The sequence below is a fragment of the Anser cygnoides genome, chromosome 1 (genome assembly GCF_040182565.1).
Source record: "Anser cygnoides isolate HZ-2024a breed goose chromosome 1, Taihu_goose_T2T_genome, whole genome shotgun sequence".
NCBI lineage: Eukaryota > Metazoa > Chordata > Aves > Anseriformes > Anatidae > Anser > Anser cygnoides.
This window is the reverse complement of record NC_089873.1, coordinates 60,616,334-60,640,001: the sequence shown is the minus strand read 5'-3', so window position 1 is coordinate 60,640,001 and position 23,668 is coordinate 60,616,334. Positions and strand designations below refer to the sequence as shown.

The 23,668-nt window shown below is 37.9% G+C and overlaps 1 protein-coding gene across 5 annotated transcripts in view; it reads left to right on the top strand.

Moving 5' to 3' along the window:
- MYBPC1 (myosin binding protein C1) overlaps positions 1-23,668 on the top strand; it is an 81,693-nt gene that overhangs the window by 5,399 nt on the left and 52,626 nt on the right. For all 5 annotated transcript variants that reach the window (XM_066997552.1, XM_066997542.1, XM_066997549.1 and 2 more), the window contains exons 2-3: positions 17,468-17,500; positions 20,343-20,384. In XM_066997552.1, the coding sequence (XP_066853653.1) occupies positions 17,468-17,500; positions 20,343-20,384 (75 nt within the window). The remainder of the gene's footprint in view (positions 1-17,467; positions 17,501-20,342; positions 20,385-23,668) is intronic.

Here is a 23,668-nt window from a genome sequence, read left to right as displayed (position 1 = left end):
AGAGGGTACTTGTACTTGGCAGAACTGAAATTAGCAAATGCTGCCTTTGTGCCTCCCTGTGCTGCACCTGTTGGGAAGATAAATAAAGGACTGCCCAGTTCTTTCCCCTCATACCTCCTAAATATATCACTTTAAGAGAGCTTAAAAACAAATAAAAAAGTGCTATAGTGTACTTCTGGTACATGAAAAACTGGATGAGTTTCTTCATTTTAGTTTTAAGAGATATTTTAAACTAAATGGGAGATTCTGTGGTCACATAGCGAGGAAGAAAAAAAGTAACAGTGAACATGAACAGTCCTTGGGAAATATACATAGTACAACATAAAAGAATCTGGTTTTGGAGGGGACATCCAGGGCATTCTTTGAACAGAAAGCACAAAGCAATTTTGAAGAGAAGTTATCTGAGTAAACTTTTCTTGGTATAGGGCCAAATACTAGACTCAGGAAAATGCAGAGATTCCAATGAACTGGACATCCTAATGTAATAATTGATTTAGAGTGAGGGCAAAAAGTTTGCTGACATCCAGACACTAATGTGGCTTTGTGCTGAATATAAAAACATGTAAAAGAAAGGAGAAGGAAAGATGATAGAAAATGTTAACTTCAGCTCTAAGTAGAGTTTTCTCAGTCTCACGGCAAGCAGCTTTGTCTCTTGAGCCTTCAGAACTGTGTAGCTGACTTACAGACACTTCTCATCCCCTCCATTCCCCTCTGCTGTCAGTCACTACTGAAGTAACATTTCTGAAGACTCCCCCCCCAGAAAAGGTCTTTTTAGCCACTATTAGGCAACCAATATGATAATATTTGGATTTTTCTGTCTTTCACCAAGGGACTTTGATGTACTTTATCACCACCAGATTTTATTCTTTGGTTGAGGAATTGTTGGTATTTTAGGAGTTAGGAAGAGACTGTCCTTTAAAATTTTTTATAAGCTTGCAATCATACAAAGAGCTTAATGTTCTCAACACTGCAATGGAAGGAGTCTGGGCTAGGAACCAGATACCCAAATGGAAGTGAGGGTAAGTGAACTAGGTGTCCCCACTGCCACCAGAGTTGCAGAGAGCAGGCCATTACAGTCAGGGGAGCCCAGACTGCTCTTCAGCTGACTACCCAGCAGTTGCCTAAACATAGATGCCTACTGCCATATGAGACACTCTAGGATACAAGAAATATCCATGTGGGGCTGGCAGATATGACTCAGGAGCTGAGATTACAGATCTGCAACATCCTGGAGTGGCAGCTAGAAACCAGGAGGATATGCTACAGAAACTGAGTGTTAGTGAACAATAAGGCTGCAGAGTTATTCTCTATAACTTGATCAATTAATGTTTAAGGATTTTCAGCAAACAGACAGTTTTATGAGAAGAGAAGGGGAGTGTTCCATTCCAGCATTATTTGCATGTGAGACTAGGACTCACTTTGCGTGTGGGACTCTGCCTCAATACATGAGCGTTTGGGCCCAGATTCCTCGGAGCAGAGGAGAGTGCACCCTTCTGTAATCTGCTGGGTGCACTGATTAGCTGGGTAGTTGTTAAAAAAAAAGGTGCTACTACTGCCACGTTTTTGTGACTTGGGAGATCCAGCTGCTTTTACTTGCTCTGCTTTTTATAAGAAAGTGTCATTATATTTTTGTGCATGGCTAAGATGAATGTTTAAATCAACTCAAAATTAAATTTATTTTTTTATATCACTGAGAAAAAAAAAAAAAGTTAAATTGCATTGCTGTTCAAATCAAAATTAACTGATTTAACTCCCCTAAAGTTTGCTCAGTTCCTACAACAGCTTTAAGCTTTTAAATGAATGAGTGGTTACATCAAGGACATTTCAAGCTATGAAGGACAAACACTTTTTATAGAATCATAGAATCATAGAATCATAGAATATCCCAAGTTGGAAGGGACCCATAAGGATCATCAAGTCCAACTCCTGGCACCGCACAGGTCTGCCCAAAAGTTCAGACCATGTGACTAAGTGCACAGTCCAATCTCTTCTTAAATTCAGACAGGCTTGGTGCAGTGACTGCTTCCCTGGGGAGCCTGTTCCAGTGTGCGACCACCCTCTCGGTGAAGAACCTCTTCCTGATGTCCAGATGTTTATTTTATGTTAAATAATAAAACATTTCTTAATATTCTGCAATGTGTTCAACAAACCACATGCAGAATTAGGAATCTCCATGAATTCCAATTTCTGGAAGTTCCTTTCCTTAATTTGTCATGCATAGTTTTAGCTCTTTGAGCTCACTGAAAGAGTGGATCAGCAAAGACAAAGGCTCTTATAGAAGAGAGTGAATTAGAGCCAACATTCAGTACTGTGCCTGAAAAGGTTGTATGGCTTCAGAAGCCATTCTAGCAAGAAGGTTTTGAAGGCAGTTTCAGTCAACCTTCTCTGTCTCCTGAGACATTGTAGGGACAGATACGAAGTAACTGTGGATTTCAGAAATATGAAGATAGATAGATTTCTGCTCAGAGACCTCTCAGAACCTGGAAAAATGCAGCATTCTCTAAACGGAGTGGTTTCTCTCCCCCCTTCTCCGTGTCAGTACTGCTAATGGCATCTCCATAGAGCAGTCAGTGGGACTCAGGCTATGCAGTGCAGGATGGCTTGCATCCACACTGCTTAGAACTGCCTTCTGAAGAAGACAGTCACACACACAACCCTTTACTTGGCCCAGTGCCCTTACGTGCATTTTCAATTAAAAGTGCCAAAATAACCTGTGGCCTCTGCTGCAGTTAGCCATGATGGTTTAGATGTCATAACACTGAGGCGTTGCATGCCCCGCTGTGGGGTTTTGCTGGATGGGGGTTGATTTAGGATGTTACACCTTCTAGAGGAGTGTCAGCACATTGTTTAACAGTCATCTATGGCACAGTCTCAGCTGTGCTGCCTGTAGAGAGCATCGAAGGAGTAAACCATTCAGAAAACTGCATGTCTTGGAGGAAATTTATTTCTTCCAAGGAAGACCCTCAGGAGCAAGGTAACTTGTGAGTGTGTTGGTGAATGCGACTGTCATGCAGTGCAGAGAATGGCAGTACCGGGACATGGGAACATGGCTGGGTGACTCATTTCACAGCTGAGAGGCCCCCCTATGTCATCTCCATCTTCCCCAGGGCATAGAGATGCCATAGCGTGAAGGGAATCCTACTGTGTCTTGCACCAGTGGGACATGTTCAAAATAGTCATCGCTCTCCCTTCACTGGAGATTAGGAAATATTTCTTACATAATTTGCTATCCTCTGGCCCTATGTCCAATTGAAAATGGCATGTGATATACTTCTCAAGGCAGTTGCCCTTGTATGTGGTGGCTACATCAAGTTATTTTGATCAGGTGATTATTACAAAAAGCTCTGTTCTAATTTAATTCTCCATAGGATCAAATGGTGGTTTTAGTGAGTGTCTGAAAGCATTCAGTCGCACCATGATGCTTCCTGAGAAGCATCTGTATTAAAATACACACTCATCATGACTTACAGTCTCAGAATACCTTCCTAATTTTGGTCATAAATGCCAAGAGTAGGTTGTAGTCACACACAGACACAGATGAAGAAAGGTTCCCTTTCCATACAGATTTATAACTCGACGAGTAATATGCATGGCCATGAACTGCAGAGACATTTGCTCCACTTCTTGTTATAGAACCAACTGGATTATAACATCTTAGCAGCCAAACAAAAGTAAATCACACAGTAGCTCAGACTGTTTTTTTTTTTCCTTCAGTGGGAGCCATGCCTTGCACAGCCAGAATGCAAACCCAGTCTGAAAGCCTGTTCCACATTTTGTCTTCTCTCAAAGCCCTGAAGCTGTGATGAAATTAAACTGAACACAGTTGCAGCTAAACCTGAAGGAGACTCCAAATGAAAAACTTACTGGTTCAGCTGATGGGCTAAGTCTTTCTCCTTAACCCTCACCTACTCCAACATGCTAGCAGACTAGAAAGAGCAGTAGAACACAGTTGTTGAATGGCTGTTGAATGTCTTTGGACATTTTTGTGTTCATTTTCATCACTTTCTGCCACAGGATCTTTTTTTGTGCAAGAAAAGTGCACAAGTTATGTTCCCTAGCAGCAGTTCCAACTGTTCTATAAAGAAGAAATCTTCCCCTTACCAGTGCTGCTTTGTAGCAACATTAGGATTCTCAGAATCTGGGCAGATTGTGCTAGTTTGGTAGGGCCTTTCACTATTTTTTGACCTGAAATAAAACATTTCAAGCCATTTGCACATCTGAACGTACATGACATTACATTTCTCTCCCTTTTCAAGAGCTTTATTAGTTTACAGTACAACTGAAGAATTATTGTTCCTAGCAAAAATTACAGAAACCTTTTAAACCTCGGTGATGTGGAAAATGTCTCTAGCTGGAGATATCTAGGAACAGACACACAAGAAATGCCATGCAGATCAAGTAATTCACTGACTAATAGCTTCTGGGTCTCGTGCTGCGATATTCACATAGATGCAGATATACATATACACACCATAGCACACTTGGTATCATCTGTTTTTATAAGAACTTAGTATCTAGGCCAAAAACCTTATTTTAGACCCAAAGAGAAGCTGTAATACCAATGGAGGCTGTGGCTGCCACTCCTCCACAGATGCAGACTTCAGTGAAGGCACAGAGGGTCAGATGCCTGATGACATTTTTTCCATGGCATTCCCTCCAGCCTTACTAATCTTTCATCTAAGCTTTCCTTAGCCCTATTTTTAAAGGGGAAATCTGACCTCTGTCCTCTGCCCCTTTTTCTTTGCCCTTGTTTTGCATTTCCATGTTTTGCAGTGAGGGCTTTTTCTCTTATCCAAAAGAAAAAGCTTTTTTAGCTGGACAGAAAGTATATTCAGTAAGCTGTGACTGTTATTCACAGCAACATCTCAAATGCATTCTGCTGTGATGCCTTGTAAAAAATTTTCTTTTATACATAACTGACATTTTGATGAGACCCTTCGCAGTTGGTCTGCGAACGTCCTCTAATATAAACTAAGAAAGTGGATGCAAATGCCCTCTTTTTCATCTTGATTGAAGAGAGAGAAATAAATTCAACTCTGTTGGTTACCCTAAAGGCAAATTAAATTATTTTTTTAAGTGAAAGCTTAAAATTCTCAGTTTTCTGATATTTTATCTTCACTACTTCAGAATGAGATTGAGGTAGAAAAATTAACTGTATTATCATGGAGTGATATATGTAACTTAGCATGCCTAACAATCACAAAGGGGCATATGTGACTGTCATGCATATAAACATTGGTGTGTGATCCACCAAAGATTTGCCTAGTGCCACATGTCTGCAATACCTTAGATCCCCTAAATGTTTACCTGCAGAAAAAGTCCTTTCTCCCTCCACATGTGCAAAATACTCTCAAATGTTTTACAGTACAATGCTTAATTCCAAACATCTGAGCCACACGATAAATATCCATATGCAATCATACTTACAAAACAAAAACAAAAACCAAAAGCAAACCAGAGAGACAGAGGGAGAAAAAGAGGGAGAGAACTCCCAAGGTCAGTACACAGAAATGCCATTAACTAAGTTTCTGCTTTTTAAGGTAAATTCTGATTCTTTTAGTGTTTGGCATCAGCAACACTGCAACTCTGATACAAACATTTCCCGAATTGCCAGTTAAATTTTTTTGAAACGTTTTTCTCTAGATTTAGTTGCAAATCATCTTTGGATGCCATGTAGTGGAACAATGGCACTCACAAAAAACAGCAACCCCTAGATTTCGTAGCCTACAAACATCAGTTACCCTTAGTAAACTAAGAAAGTTAGTTTTCACTCATTTTGAGTGAAGAAAGAGAAATGAATTCAACTGTAAAGCTACAAATGTTGGCTTTTTTTTCTTTATCACAAGCCTGATGAATGCAAATTAGTATTGTTAGCATCACATAGACATACGTAATGTGTTATTAGTGATGCTATTTGAAATGATCTCTAATCACCTACATGCCTGATGGCCTTGGGCCACAGTTACTTGTTACAGAACTTGTGAGACTGTCTCTTAACAGGAGGTTCAATACTAAAGTACAGATGGCAGGAAACTGTTCTTATCTGAAGGAAGTCTGAGAAGACTCTTCCTTCTTGAAAAGATCACAGAGTATCAGATTATCTGTCACCCACTGTCAAATAGACTCAAATGGAATGCTTTTCTTATTTGGTATTTGGACACACTGTTGACACTGTAGTACTTATTACTTTGACAAAGAGCTGATAACAAGCTGAGAAATTCACTCCTGGGGGAATCCCAAAGTTTTCATCTTGTTTTTAGTGAACCTCAAAGAAATATTGATGTTTTAAAAAACTACAAAATGGGAATACCAGCAGATTTTCATTTTAAATTGTTGATATTTCACTCTGAAATTTGATTAAAATGACAGCTATCAGCACATCTCAATAGTTTCCTTGTAATTTGCTGAAATACGTTACATGATTCATATCACCACAGTCCTATGCTGATGCTCTCATTTCCCCATAACAGTCAAGTGGAATGGTTCACCACTGACAGGCACATACTCTCATAACTCTCAGGACCAACCTGGGAAAAGTGCACATGAGATGTAGTCCTCCCTGTGACTCAGTCTAGTTACAGAGAGCATCAGGTCCACAATTGAACTCCCATAAAACAATAGTGTGAATGATTTCCTTGATTCAGAGTGAAATATTTCAGGATATCTTAGCAAGAAAGATGTTGAGGTTTAGATCAAGAAAGAGTGAAGACATTTCACAAATTAGGAAAATAGTTCCTGATCTGGTTTGGAAATTATCTCATGATCTGAAAGGAAGTTCTCGCGGTTAAGTACCCATCTATTAGAAAGGCTGGAAAGAAAACCCAGGGAACTAAAGGCCTGTCAGTTTGACTTCAATGCCAGGGAAGGTTATGGAGCAGATTAGCTTGAGTGCCATCACACAGCACATAGAGGACAACCAGGTGATCAGGCCCAGTCAGCAGGATTTTATGAAAGACAGGTCCTGTTTGACTAACCAGATCTTCTATGACAAGGTGACTCATTCAGAGGATGAGGGAAAGGCTCTGGATGTTGCCTACCTAGATTTTAGTAAAGCTTTTGACACTGTTTTCCACAGCCACCTTCCGGAGAAATTGGCTGCTCATGGTTTGGATGGGTGTACGCATCACTGGGTAAAAAACTGGCTGGGTGGCCAGGCCCAAAGAGTTGTGGTGTTTGGGGTTACATCCAGCTGGAGGCCAGTCAATACAGTTGTCCTCCAGGACTCAGGACTGGGACCAGTTCTCTTCAATATCTTTGTCAGTAATCTGGACAATGGGATCAAATGCACCCTCAGTAATCTTACAGATGACACCAAATTGGATGGGAACATTGATCTGCTTCAGGGTAGGAAGGCTCTGCATGGGGGGGTTGGATGGACTGGACCGATGGGCCGAGGCCAACAGTATGAGTTTCAACAATGCAAAGTGCCAGGTGCTTCACTTTGGGCACAACAACAATGCTACAGGCTGAGGGAAGAGTGGCTGGAAAGCTGCCTGGTTGAAAGAGACCTGGGGGTATTGGTCAATATCTGGCAGAACATGAGCCAGCAGTGTGCTCAGGTGGGCAAGAAGTCTAACAGCACCCTGGATTGTATCAGAAATAGTGTGGCCAGCAGGACCAGGGAGGTGATTGTCCCTCTGTGCTCAGCTGTGGTGAGGCCACACCTTGAGTACTGTGTTCAGCTTTGGGCCCCTCACTACAAGAAGGACATCGAGGTGCTTGACAGTGTCCACAGAAAGGAAATGAAGCTGGTGAAGGGTCTGGGGAACAAGCCTTATGAGAAGCGTCTGAGGGAACTGGGGTTGTTTAGCCTAGAGAAAAGAAGGACCAGGAGACATTACCACTCTCTACAACTACCTCAAAGGAGGTTGTAGCAAGGTGGGGGTCCATCTCTTCTTCCAAGCAACAAGCGATAGGACAAGAAGAAATGGCCTCAAGTTGTGCCAGGGTGGATATTAGAAAAAAAAAAAAATCACTGAAAGGACCATGAAGCTTTGGAACAAGCTGCCTGGGGAAGTGGTTGAGTCACCATCCCTGGAGGTATTCAAAACACATGTAGATGTGGTACTTAGGGACATAGCGTAGTGGTAGATTTGGCCATTCTAGGTTGATGGTTGATGATCTTAGAGATCTTTTCCAACCTAAATGATTCTATTATTCTACAATCTTTTGAAATAATTGCCCTGTCAATTTTATTTCTGAATTTTATCCTATAACTGAAAATGCAATTTTCATGGAAAATATATTGTTTAATTTGAATAATAAATTAATGTAGTTCCTGAGCAGCACTTCTTTGTTTTCTGAAGCATTTAATCATGTTTTGCAGCTTTCAGAGAGGAAGTTAGCACAGCTCTGTGTACTGCTGTCATTGGTATCATATCGTGGTGCCTTTTGCTTTCACTTTTCCCCATGGCATCTCTTGAACTAAGTGAAAGTCTTTGCTTTCACATAAAAAATAAAAATAAAAATTACCAAACTATCGCAACGAAAGATATGAAACTGAGAAAAACATCTATCTATTGCTATATTTTTTTCACATGGTCAAACTTTTCTGATGAATGACTTAATTGCTTTTAGTAAATACATAACAAGGATGAATTAGATTTGGAATATTTAAAGCAGAATTTCACTTGGCTGGGCTAGGAGTCATTTTGAAAGCTTGATTTCTTATTAGCATCTGAAACCAGAAATAAGTTATAAGTATGAGCAACTTACTACATAGAAAATATTTTGCAACATTCCATGAATTTAAAGAAATCAAAGCTGTGCTGTGTTCATACATTTTGTGTCTACACAGAAAAGACTGTCTCCCAAACACTGGAGATAACAAAATCTGCCTTTCCACAGATTTGTGTATTTTGTGATCCTGCAAATACTAAGATGTGGATTATTAAATTTTGACATATGAGCCAAATTACTATTTTTTAATGTGAAGACAAGAATCAGACCTACTCCTTCTCCTCCTTACTGTGTAGAAAACACAGCCATACCTGGGGCTGGGATCACACAGGCAGTGATGCTGGACATATGCAATGTTGTTAGCCAGCAGCGCCACTTACGGGTCAGTAGCAACTACAATACAGACCATCAGGTTTAGGAGCAGTGTGGATCAGCTTGCAGGCCTTAATGGGACTTTTTTAACATACACTATAAAAAAGGCAGTGTGAATACTCATGAACTATAGCATAGTGGGGGTGGTTCTGTAGAGCTTCCAGTGCACCTACAGCCCCTTCTTAAAATAGAGTAAGAAAAAAATCTGTGCTAACTGTTGAAACTTAGTAGAGCTCCAGGCTTTCAGGCATGAAACTGGAGCAGTATCTCTCTGAGCTTGGGAAGCTCAAATCAGGTACTTCAGGGCTCTATTACTGTTGCTCTTACAAAGTAAAAATAGGAGATTTACAGCTGTTCTTTAGACATAGACTGTTTAACTGGAGCCAGAAGCATGCAGTACATTAAATAAATCAACATTAAAGAACCGCTCAGATCATCAAGAATAGGTAGGTGATGAGTATAAGAGTTTCTGGAGTACAGAATCATTTTGAATTTATGTTAAATTACTGATATATAAACTGAAATGGTGTCATAAATGGTGTCAAAAAGTTTGTCAAAAAGATATGCTCCTTCATGGAGCATATCCTTTGCTACATTTAGTAGGAAGAAGCTGACTCTGGGTTCTACAGTTTTCACTGTGAAAATATTGTGACAAAAATATCAGCTAAGAGTTTTTTTCAGTGACCTTTGGGATTGCATAAACCACATTTTATCACAAGTTTTGCAATGATAGTTCAAAATAAAATGTTTTTATTTCCAACCTTAAAAGTAAAACCTACCATGGCAAGACATGGAATAAAAGATCAATCAGTATAGTCACAGACCCATTCCTGCAGAATTTTTCAATGGCTTTGCAGGTACAACTGTGCTGACAAACCCTTCCCTTAAAGCTACAGTCATGATGGCAAACAACACATCTCAGCAAAGTTCTTTTGCTGTATAGATAGTGTAACCAGCAAAGGTTTGCCCACAAGATTTTTCAGGATAGATAGCATCACAAAAATTTCAGTTTTGGAAGTTAAAAAACAGGACTTTGTTTTTAATGATGGAATAAGTTAGAAAACTGCTCAATGGGGAAAAAAAAATCAAAACCATGCGTGGCCCTCAAATTGTAGTCTACTTCCAGTCTGTGATCTGTGAGGTACAACCATGAATTTTATTTTTTTTTCCCTCTTAGTTGCACAAGTGCTCAGCAGTCTTTTTTTTTTTTTTTAGTGGATTTATCTATTTTAAACACTGTCAACTCTTGGCAGCTGCCTAGTTCCCAGTTACAGCACATATCCAACTTCAAGCTTGCCAAGGAAGCCTTGCACCATCTGGTGAGGGTGCTGACTGCTGATGGATACCTCCCTCCTACCAGAGATGAGATATGTGTTTTATTGTTGTTGACGTTGTTGATTTCTTTGTGGGTTTTTTTTGTTTCTTTTTAATGCATAGGTGATGTAGTCCTTTACTAGATAGACTACTTGCACAAACTTAGAAGAATTCAGTTATGCAAACATATATGTCGTTAAAGAAATTGTTGAAGGTCATGGTTACAGTGTTCTTTAGTGATTAATCAAAGTTATACAATGAAAGCAAAGTTCTCATAAGAAAAGAGAAAGTTGTGGAAGCTCACATAAGATCAGATTTGTTTTAATAACATCATCACAGGAGAATGGGAACTGCAAGGAAAACAAACACGCCCAAGTGATGGTTGTTTTATCATTGGCAATGAAGGCAAAATCTGGAGTCAACAAGTAAACCACAGCTCCTCAAGTAGATCTATAACCTGTTGCTTTGGTGTCTGCTCCACAGAATTCAATATGATTGGGCATTTCATTTGAAACTGTTTATCCAGTTTTTCAGTCCTTCTTAATCAGGGAACATTCTGCATTCAATGTATGATGGTTTGATCTGAACCCATGGCCCCTAAAATCCAATAGAATTGGAAGTATAAGGACATTTCTTGAAACAGAAGTATTGTAGGTGAGATTGTATGTGGGGACTAATTATTATTCTTCATTTTGGTTTTCTTTACTCCCCACAAGCTGAAACTCTTTAGGAATGGTTTTGAATTTTAATCATATATAAAGCTAAATCTAAAACTAAATACTAAGTTTATTTCTCCTCCATTCTCCACCTGAAGATGCATCAGTGGATTATGAAACTTTTAATTGCTGGAATATACAAATAATTTCAGCTTCATTGAACATGCTGACTCGTTCAATTTTTTGCAGTAAGAGATAGCATTTAACCCAAGGTTACTGCTTTTATATCTAACCAGAAACAGTCACAGAGAGCCAAAACAGACAGCCCCATCTGCCTAAATCATCATTAAAACTGGTATGGAAAATAGAAATATATTAATACATTTTATCAGTCTGATTCCATCATATTTTTGGTCACAATAATACTAAGGTAGGCAAGGCATGAGAGCACCATTGCTTTTTAACTTTACCCTTTTAGACTGAAGTTTAGACTAAAGTCCAAACCATTTTTGCTCCTAGGACCTAGGACTGAAATGTGGTTGGAATGTTTTCTGTAGCTTTATTTTAAAAGTAACATAGAAAATGCCCATGGGAATTCTAAAAAATAAGGTAATGATTTCAGCTGGGCTTATAGTTTACTGCTTCCACTCAGATTGGGAACTGTCTATAGAATTTATATGCAAGTAACATTATTCCTCTGTGGATAATTCAAACTCATGAGGCAGAGGGAAGACTTTGTCTGTATGATTGTGTTTCTGTTTTGCAAACTGCTAACTATTCCACTTTTTACTGATAAGAATAGATATTTACTTCAAGTTAAGTCCAACTGAATGCAATAGGAGAACTTTTATTGATTAGAAATTATTTTGGATCAAGCTGCCTGTCTCCCAGCTCATTTAATCTGTGGTCTCCTAAGACTACTGTTTACCAATGAAATGCTCATCATGCTCCATTAATGCCTATGGTTTTGTTGAGCAAGATTCTGTTTTCCAAAAGATGAGACTATGGCTTTCAATCACACCACTGATGACCCTGTGACTCTCTACTGGCCTGGGTGAAGTGACCTATAGATAATGGTCGAATCATTTTGAGTTATTTATCTTCTCTAGAGTTTTGTTTTTTGTTTTGTTTTGTTCTGGTTTGGTTTGGTTTGGTTTGGTTTGGTTTGGTTTGGTTTGGTTTGGTTTGGTTTGGTTTGGTTTGGTTTGGTTTGGTTTGGTTTGGTTTGGTTGTTTGTTTTTCCAGGAATGTAAGCAGTAGTGAAAGCAAGTAGCTTTCCTACTTTCTCTGTTGATCGTCTGGACATGAGGTTTGTCTAGCAACTGTTCCACATCCTTGGTCCTTCCCTGCCCACCAATTTTGGTAGAGCACTTTCTGCCCCCAGAGAAAGCAATGTGCCACAAACGCAGTTCTAGTGTTTTTTAGGGACTGCACACAGAGAAGAATCCTTACATACAACAACTGCAGAAGGGTTGCAGGGAGCCATGTTCTCTCCCCAAAGTAGTATTTTGTCTATTTTTGTTTGACGAGCAGAGTCAGCACTTTAGGAATGCCTACGTAATAGTTATATTTGTCTGATCCCTTGAAGCTATGTCCACAAGCTTAATCCACCTACTTAAATTTGACACAAGTTGACAGTCCTTTGTGACAAAAAGCATTAAGTGATTATCCTCGTGCTCTTTGACATATGAAAGTCACTTTAATATGCTGCTGTTACACAGACAGACATCATACCTGTATCCATGGTGATGCAGTTATAGTCCCGGTTTCCCTTTCAGGTAAATGGGAGTAAGCCCTCTGGTCAGACTGGGTGAGATCCTGAATCCTTTGGCTGTTCCGACCAGAGTCTTTGCTGGGTTATAACCAATCTACATTTAACTGCAGGAAGAAATAAATGCAGGAGACTTTCCTCCTCCCTCTTGTGAATGTTCCAGCCCAGGGACAGTGAAACGCTATCTTTAGACTTTGTGCAAGCCCTTATTTAATGCTCAAGGTCATTTTCTTCACCTAAGGGGCGGATGTGTATGTGAGGGGGGATATGCATTACTCTTTTTTTCAATACCATTGAGCATTCTTCTTAAGGCTACCCAAAACAAACCTGGTCATGAGCACAGAGTCACAAGATTAGAAGGATTATACAGCCAGACCTCTTTGCCAGTATGCTGGAGATAACCTGCAGCTCTCAAATGGTCTGAACTGCAAGACTTGGGATACTTTGACTCCAGCACAGTAGTAAAGTACGACCTGGGAACTGTTTTAGAACTGTCAGCATGCCTCATTATGTTTACACTCCAATGTGAAAAGTAATATATATGATGTCAGGGAGTTTCTATGCTTGTTGCTGTCACAGAAGCCAGTGGAAGTGGGAATTTAGAGACTTTGAAAACTGGCCACTACGCATAAGCACCCTGTCAATTCCCTGCCAAAGCATCTTGTGGTTATTGCAGGTCGGATGTCAGTGCAGCCAGACCTAAAATGGAATTGGAGTTTTAAATAATGATAGTCCCAATTTAACATGGTTCTTAAGCATTTCCATAACTTTAGCACATGGATAGTCTCATGGAACTTTTAAAAACAGTTATGTATATGTATAGCAAGAGACTTTATGTCTTATTTTTTCTGAAAAATTGAAGATGGAAAAAGTGGGACAGTGATGGAAAATAGTTGGTAATGGGTCAAATTGCATCTCCTGCTGATTTTCATGGGTGTATGCGCGCATGCATAATTATAAATCACACATAAAAATCTCTTGGCTTTAAGTGCTCATATCCTGTGTCAAACTGGATCCTGAATGCATCTCATGACATGGATGAAACATGAAAGCATTTCTGGAGATGCTTTCCTAAGTGACCGTTGTGTTTTCATTTTATTTGCTAACTGCACTTCTTAATATGTTATTTTTTCTTAGCAGTCATGTAGAATGTACTGGTAATTCCTTTTCTTATTGTAGACATATATAGTCAGCTGCTTTACAAGTTTCAAATCCAACAAATAAATCAAGATCTGTGTTTAGCACAACACAACTCACTGAAATGCAAGATTCTTGGCTCCTTAAATAAAGAAGTACATAGAAGAGATCATCACTTCTTGTCTTAGGAGCTGCAAGACAGAAATTAGCTTTAGTTGCTTAGTAGAAGACCAAGTTCACATTATGATATCAACCCAGTTGTTTATTGGACCTTCAATGGATTCTTTTCCCTGTAGCTCAAGAGGCTTAATCCAACCCAGTGAAGAATGGTGCTTCTCCTAAGGGGCAACACTTTCTCCACCATCAGACCCCTGACATTGCATTGACAGAGCACCATATTAGGCAACAGGGCTGTTGAGAATAGCATTTGGGAACTCCAGTGAGCGTGCCTCCTAGAGAAAGACCACAACAGTAAGCTGCTGGTTGAGTGCACGGAGCCCTTTCCTAGCTGACAAGCCTGTTGCAGAGGTCAGCCAGAGAGGGCTATCATTCTCTGGGGAAGTGGAAATTACTCAGTGCTATTAATGTTTTTTTCCTGGCTGTCCTCAGGAATGGAACTGAGGAACATGCCAAGCATGACCATGAAAGGGGTTGCACATGGCCAAAAGATTATGCTGAAGTATCTTCCACGTCTTTGCCACCTCCAATGCCTGGAACCATCTCCCTTCCTTTTTTGCCTCCCATTCCAAACTTCAGGTCTCTCCCCTCAGCTCAGTTCTCCTAGCAATAGCCTGAAAAGCCTTGAACTGTGGTTTCGGAAAGAAACCACTGACTTCCAGGACTGGCTTCAGCCATCTTCCCATGACAGAACTGCAGAATAGTTGAGGCTGGAAAGGACCTCTGGAGGTGGTCTAGTCCAACTTCCCTGCTCAGAACAGGGTCAAGTAGAGCATGTTGCCCATAACATTGCTCAGCTTTTGAGTACCTCCTTGTATGTCTGCATATGTGAGATTAAGTTTGGACTATGATAATAGTGGTTTAAGTCTGGCCTGCACTGTAGGTTTTGGATAACACTTGTGCTTACTGCTAGGTAAGCCAGGACTGCAAAGATGTGTGATTTCTGACCAACACCACTGTATGATAGGAGACTTTGCATATTTGTAAAAATGTACAGTGGTCATAATATCAAGTTTTGGTCACAAAGCGTGACTATATTATATCACTGCAAAGCACTGTTTTGTGGAACAGCCATATCTAAACCTTGAGTGTATAGTACACTGATAGGTTTATACTGGCAAAAATGTTTCTAGGAGGAACATGTATTTATTTATACAGTAAACTAAAGATAGTGACTATGTCTAGTTCACTGTGTTGAGTTGATTGCTGCCTTTAATTATAACTAAATGTTAAGTGTGACTTTTCTGAAGGCAAGATAAAATCTTCTACAAAATAAGACCTGTGACATATCTGGTTTTGAACAGAATACAAAGTTATGCCTATTTTTTCCTGGAAAAACATTCACACTTGCTAAACTACTCTTATTATCTGTTGATAATTAGTAGCAACCCAAACGGGCAATCTTTTATAAAAATCATCAATAAATGAAACAATTTGAGTTAAAACAATTAAAAATGCACTTACTTTGAGGACATAGCAGGCCATGAAATAACTTTAAAAATGAAAGAAAAACTCAAGGGAAGTCCCTCAAAACACTCATAACCCTGCCATCTGAGACTGGACAGTGCTTAGATCAGTGAGCTGGGGAGAATTTTCTAATTCAGTAGTAGTAAGAATACTCCCTGTTTCTAGCAACCAAATTTCCAAAAGATAAGTATAATTTCCAATAATTTCCAATATTTTCTGCTATTACTTTTTCATACAAGACAAAGACTTCCATACCACAGAGATGAGATTCTATTTGTAGTGGGCGCAGTCAGAAATTTCATGATAATGAAGGGGTGATGTTCTAAAAGGTATTTTTCCTTATGGAAATTTTCATACTGTCCTAGGCCACAAAGAAAACTTTACTATGTTAGTAGGTAGAGCAGTAAGACAAATTGCTATAAAGCTAAACTTTTTTTTTTTTTTTTCCTAATGAGACTCTGTGTCTGCTGGACTTTAATATACATTTTCCTTTTTATTCCATGATAGATGCTGTGACCAGGCTTACAGCATTGAGCCCTTTCCCTCTAGTGAGGGATTCTATTTGGACCCTCTACAACAATTTGTTATAGTGTTTGTGTATGTGACTGGAAGTTCCTAAAGCATATCACTTTCACACACCCAGCTTAAAATTATCTTTGCACTAAAAGCATTTCTCCCTTTTAAGCATTACATGACTTTGTTAAGAATGAAAAGTATGTTTTCGTTATATTTAGACCTGTGTGCAAAGGAACAGCCTTACCAGCATTTCTGTGTGACAGAAATTGAAACTTTATTTCCTGAATATGAGCTGAGATGGGGTTCCAAATGTTAATGCCCATAAGATGACAAAAGCTAGTATCAGCCTTCTACTATTACACTTGAGGATTTCACCCTTCTAAATCTTTGCTTGTTGCAAGTAGTTGAGCTGTAAGTCAATAGACTATCTCCAATAAACATTCCATTTTCAACCAGTCTAGAGTTCTTATGCTTTTATAGGTTGACAATAAGCTTCCTTTAACTGTTTAAAAATTAAGCTTTATCCAGTTAATTTGTTCTTGTTTTCAGATCAGAGCACATGAGATCCCAAAGGATACCATTAAAATAGGATAGAAAGCCTACCTTCTGTATCACACAAATGAAAAGGGAAGTGATTTAGATCAAAACAAACAAACAAACAAAACCATAAGTGAAAAAAAAAAAGAAAAAAAAAGAAAAAAAAAAGAAACGAACTAACTGTAGGTTCTACATAGAGCAGCTGGACTGATATTTTTTACTTTCTGCTTGCACTGAACACTGAACTCTAGATCTGATGCTGTGGTGAAAATGAGGTCTCTAGATTCTCTGTACATGATCCTTCTCAATTAATGTATCCATTACACTTCACGATTAAAGACCTATCAGGTACTATCCCAGTTGATGGAAAATTTGCTCAAACATTAAGGTATCATCTGACAAAAGTGTATCAGTTATGATGTTGGCTTAGTAAGTTTTTTAACTACAGGCTCGGAACCAACTGACTTTAACAAATCAAACCCAAACTTGAAATTCAATTTGCATTCCATGATATTCCAGAGCTGTCCTAACGCAAAACTGCCTAAACGCACTAGGGTCCACCTATGCAAATTATTATGGAAACATGCATGTAGATAAGTATTATATATCTCCGGACTGAACAAGTTCAATTCCCTCTTTTCAAAGAATATAAGCTTTAGGCTTCTGACCATGTCATTCTAAAGATGCCAAGTATCACCTGTGTGAAAGCCAACAAAATCTGAAAACTGCAATGAATTGATTAAACCAAACTGTGTCCAAATTCAAAAACTATACGCCAAATATACAAAAACTATTTGCTTTTCTTGAAGCTCAATAGCTGTCTTCTTTCTTCATTTTTCAGAGACTGAAACTGAAAATGCACCACCACCTCCAGGTTAGTGTAAAAAATGCTAATTGGTGCTGTAATACTAACAAGATAATTGCATGAGATTAGATACTGCATAGACATACCATGTTGTGTGTTTGTTGTCCTTTTGAAAGTAAGGAGCCAGTAAGAATGGCATGAAAGCCTGCCCAAGTATTTGTGTTGACTTTTCAGATTCAGTTTTTCTTTGGGAGAGACCTCATATTTGCATAATGATGCAAATGAACATTTTCCTGTATATGTCCCTTCAGGGTACAGGAAAATGATGACTGCTTAAATACTGTAGCTAAATTATGCAGTCTTCTTTGATGCCAAACAACATCTAACTACCTAAATATTCCTTTCCATTTCCCGTTGAAGGTACAATGTGAGCAAAGATGACAGAATCAAGCATTGGATTCATCTCACCTAATATTAGCCATCTGAAAACATTGCTCCACCTGTAAGCAGTGGAGCAGATCCTGGGATGTATCTGCTCATCTAATGAACGTTTCCTGGATAATGTATCTAAAACATCACTGGTTGTCTGTGTTTAGGCTACTAACCCAAGGAGTCCAGATGTCTAGATTGGAGTGGGTGAATACCTTTGAGGAAGCCAAAGTTAGGTGAGATGAAACTCGTGCATAGGACTGGGGTTTCAGGTAAAGCTGAAGTTCTGTGCAAAGCTGCTACCTTCTCTTTAGTGGGAGATGAAAAGTTATGCAAACCTTTGCCTCATGGATTTGATTTGCATTGAGAAATTTGTACTGTATTCTCAGATGTTGGTTTATATATATATATATATATATAAAATAAATATATGTGTTACAGTTGTCTAATTTAACCATTTGGTGAGTTTTATTCTCTGTGTAGCTACCTGAGCAGCAATACCAAACAGAATAAATAAATTTCCAGTTCACGTGTTAAACCTGCATGTACTTACAATCTTGCAAACTGTCATTTTACAAGGCTGATTCAAGACACATTTGTTTAAATGATACATGCTTTCACTAAGAAATGGTAAAGTCTGAAGACAAAAGTATCATTTGCCACAAGGAGTTTCACTTTTAAATAATACTATAATATTTTCATGCTAGTATGAGCTCTTTCATATTGCATATATTTACAATTAAAATTAATATTTCAGTCATGATGGTTACTCTTTTTTTTTTTCTTATTTTTACTCAACAGTAAGATCTGTACAGTTGATACTCCAAAATATTCACACTGGTGTTCTAAGTAGATACACTTTGTACTTGAATTCATGTTCTTCATCAACCTTAACTTTTAAGTAAGACTGAAATGGCAGACAGGTTCCTATAGACAGAAAGAAATATAATTTTTGAAGCATTATTTGAAAATTTCTACCAATCCTGTCCAATAAATAACATCTTCTTCATTTCTTTTTGAATACACAGGATTAAATACGAAAACATTTCTATAACTACCTTCCTTTTCCCAACACCTTTACTCCCTACAGTCTTCTGTAAAACAAGTAGGTGTCAGTAAGCCTTTATGGTTAAGAACAATCCAAATTTTGGGGAAGCCATTTTAAGAAGTCCTTCTAGATCTCAATGTCAAGCTATCAGGCTGTTATACTCAGCCATGAATAAGGTTTTCAAATGGGATTTAAACATGCTATCACCTTCCAAGAACAGTGAATTCTCCTAATCCCAGCTATTAGTAGGAAAGGAATGCATTACTGTAGCAAAATTCCCATTAAAAAGGAATGAGTTTGACCATCTGTCCAAGACAGACAATATTCCAGACAACAGGAGCTTTGAAATTCCTAACAACCAGAAGCAGCTAAGGGTCTGTCACACCTACAGAATATGGCCTTGTCTTCCACATTTCAAGTTTTATTTTTGTAGTTAAAACAGCTATGCACATGTGAGCAAGAAATTAGGAATAATATCCACTGGATCTTTCAAATTTTTCCTCCATGACATGAAAGTTATCTTAGCTTCACCTTGAGGGTATTAGTCCATTGACCTTCATCCAAACCCAAGTTATACCAAGTACTTGACAGGTAAGTTCACCACACAAAGTCATTTTTCACAATAAATAGAGTATTGAGTGTGTATTCCTTGAAGTCAGTACAATTCATATGACTTGATGAGCTTCTATGGAAAATGGTCTTGTATGCAAATTGAATGACATAAAACCCAGAAGAATAGGAATCATAATAGGAATCCAATAATGAAATGGAGAAAACTTAGAAAATTTGATTTTGTTCAATCTATAGTTCAAGTTTTCTCACATATACTAGGTTAGAGTTATTTCACATACACCTCATTGGAGTACATGAGAAGCTATCGACTATTCTGATAAAAAAAAACTCAAATCAAAAAGTCTAGGTAAGATGAAAATGATAATGAAGAAGACAATGAGAAATAATCGAGAACACTCTCAATAAACTCTCTCTGTATACTGTCTTAAGGATAAACCACTTAGGGAACGGAATTCTGGATACCGTTAATATTTGGAAGTATCTCATGCATGATCCAAGCCCATTCATACTAACAATGTTATCTAATTCTTTTCAAAGTCTTTTGTAAATAACCCCAAGAACAAAAGACTAACAACTACTTACAAACAACAACAGTATGTTGCTTTCACTGAGTACAAGAACACCTTTTTTTTTTTTATAATTCATTCAAAACATAGAAAATGCATTGATATGCATGTGTCTATAACAAATGCTTTATGGAATTACAATTGTAAATGATGTATACATGTATATTAATAATTCTTTAACCATGGTTTTTCAATACTAGCAAACCTACAATATTGATATATATTTTTAATGCTGTGTAAGTTTTTCTTTTTACTTTAAGATCCTCTCAAAAATATACTTGTACTTCCTACACAGAACAAAAAACACCACAGGATGGTGGAACTGAAAAGGGCAAAGGTGAGTTCAAAAATGTATTTCAAAAATGTGCAGTAAAGAGAACATTCCTAAATGCTGTACTGATGCTGTATTGCTTGAGTAGAAGCTGGACTCAGGATCTTGGTGCCAAATTTTAGAAGTGTGATGTGAAGCTTTCAATATCCTTCTTCTGCATGACTTACCCAGTACAAGCAAATTAAGATTCTTATGAGTATCTTCAAAAGTTCCTTGAACTGACACTGTTTAGCAACAATAACTATACAGACTGTTTTTCTTAATAGATCAAATTTCAAGTGATTTGCATGAGCAGAAAGCCATCTTTAAGTGAATGTGAATGCTGGCACTGACCAAGCTTGCTTAAACTCAGTTACTACACACATTGGTAGCTTTTAAATAGTGGGGAAAATCTATAATTCTAAGCTGTTTCTATTCTATCACAGAAACTTTATATTGCATATTCTACCTTCCAGCATATTCCTCTTTCCTTCCTCATTGGGAGCACAGTTGCTGAGGTCATTAGAAGTTCTGAAAAAAAGTCTTTGAGGACTGTCTACTGTGAACAAACACATCACTGTTCCATTACCAATGCGTGTAAAATCTGCTCCATTTTCAATGCATATTTTGTATTGCTGAGATTAGACTCCAGTTCTTTTGGAAGTTCTTCCAATTAAGAAGATACATTTTGAGGGAACTGGGTCAAATTCCACTCCTTTTTGTACTTCCTGCTAAAGTAGAATTCAAACAGCTCATCACCTTATTTTGAAAAGAATAATCTTTTTTATTTTTCATTCTGACAAAAGGTTAAACCAGAAGAAAATATACTTAAAACTGATGCTTGCTTTTTATTTGGCACGGTTTTGCTTTTTCATGGCAAATCAAGAAATGGCTTGCTTGAAAATATGTTCTGCCTTTTGGTCTCCTAGACGAAATCTTGCCTTTTAGACACACTGGATTCACACGCTTATAATTGCAGATTTATTTAACAAAGACATGCATGGCCATTTTTCTCAGCAAAATCAAAATGCACCGAGAATATGTGATTCAAATACTCTTTAGAATATAAAATTGCTGAATCAAGCTTCAGTGCATGTTATTTTGCTAGCTATCTTTTCATTGAGCAATTATTTTGACAAACAACATTTTGTGTGAGTAATCAAATCTGTCATCTTGGTAGTGCAAACACAATTCAGGAATAATTTGCATGCCTAATGATAGGAACAAAGATGAAGTTCTTGCCTTGGGCTATTCTAGCAGTTAGTTCTGCTTGGTTTAATCTTGACACGAGAGAAATGGTTGTCCCCGAAGTTAACATGTACGGTGTTCTCTCTACTGTTCACAAGCCTACATTTTATTGAACTAAAAAGAAAACATGGTAGGTATCACATCAAATACTTCTATTATATTTTTATACATGATTATACCATTTCTGTTTTGAATTTAGAGAAGAACACAGGTATTTCCTAAAGGCAAAAAGTCTTTATTGGTGCTTACCCTATCTAGGAGGATTTGCTGCCCAAAAATTGAGATTTCACTGTGGGAGGTATTTCCAGTTTCAATTCACAGTGGCAGCAGCCACCTCAGTAAGAATTCCAGTGAAAATCTGAATACTGATATGTAGAAAGAATAACCTTCTGTCATGCTCCAGTGGAACTGTCAACTTTGCAAAGCAATGTATATGTCAATGCCAAACACTCAGCATTTTCAGCAGCAGTATTTGTCTTTTTTTTTTATGACACAAATACATTTGTTGAACAGTATAATGCCATTGTTCCTATCAGCTACTGCTTTGTTGCAAAGTGTCACCAACAAAGGAAAAGTACATTTTCTGAAAGTAATTCCTTCATGTTTGATTGTCAAAAGAAAATCTTTATAATGGTGATCATGATGCACAAATCAGGAAAAGGTTCCATTTCTCCCATTTGTCCATAATCAACAAGAAAATGAGGCCAGAACCAGCCAGAGGTCAGCTTTGTATAAGCTACTTATAAAACAGTGTCTGTAATTTCAGAAATAAGAGATTTAGGTACTTCTCTGAATGGGGAATGAAATAGAAAAAAATTCATATCTGAGTTCTACAGTGATCCTAAGATACCTGGGTGCTAGCAGTTGTGACTCCTTTGTTGATAATTTACAAAAAACTGCATGTAGGAATCTGGGATGGCCCTCTTCAGTACAATCAGACAATGCCTGAACCTGGTGTCTAGGAAAAAAAGCTTGGTCCATAATTATGGAGCACGGGGTCCTAAATTTTCCCCTCATTTCTAAGATGATGTTAGCTGCAGAAGTTAGCACATGAAGTATACCTATTTGTGTATCTGTTTTACTGTTCTATTTCTTTTTAGTAGCTACTGTCTGTGTGAAATTAAATATTTATGTCCCTTTATGTTCACTGTAAAGTTAAGAAAGGAAGGGCTGTGTGATAAACTCTTTGTTATCTTGTCATTTTGCTGTAACATCAGTAGTTCACAGCAGTAATTTATTTGTGTGTATGTGTACAATAACAATTTATAGTATTTCTAGTTTGAAAAACATCTGAATTTTGTGAAAAAAATGATACACATGAGCGTACCTTTTATCTCCAGATCAAAAAGTGACTCAGCAGAAATCCTGCCTAATTTACTATGTTATCCTGAACTCATTCATTTTACATTCTTCTGCTTTTGTTTTTAATTTCAGTATTATCTTACACATTGGCTATTGTTATAATTGTGTTTCTAATTGTTGGAATAAATGAACTTTAATATCAATTTGCTCATTCCTTTTTAGGTCCAATCCAGCTATTCAGATTTACTTATCTCTTTTCTCTAGGTTACATCCAACCATCTACTAAAATGTCTGCATGTTTCATTCTTGTATTTCTTCAGGTTTCACTTATCCATTCATGTCTCTACTAAAATTCCATTGCTGATGTATGTACTTTAGTTTCTGAAGGGACAAGTCCCATTGATGGGACTGGTGAATGCTCTTTGAAAATCAGATGTGTAACTGAAGGCAACTAAATTTCAAACTATTTGTCTTAGGAGGCTTAAAGTGTGCTCAATAATTCCAGCATAAACTAAAATGGCAGAACCAGTTGGTTGAGTTACTCTCAAATTATTTATGTAGAGTGAAGACGGGGGTTCACTCTTAGTGATGTTTATCTACTTCCTGTCTTAACCCTGAAGACTTACTCCAATGTGCAGTAATACAAAAAAAAAATTTAAGGTGCTCTAAAGTCAACTGCAGCTGCAAACAGTGTCTCTGCCCTGGGCAGAACTCCTGCTTACATATTCCTGCCGTATCTCTCATGCCAGCTCCCTTGGTCA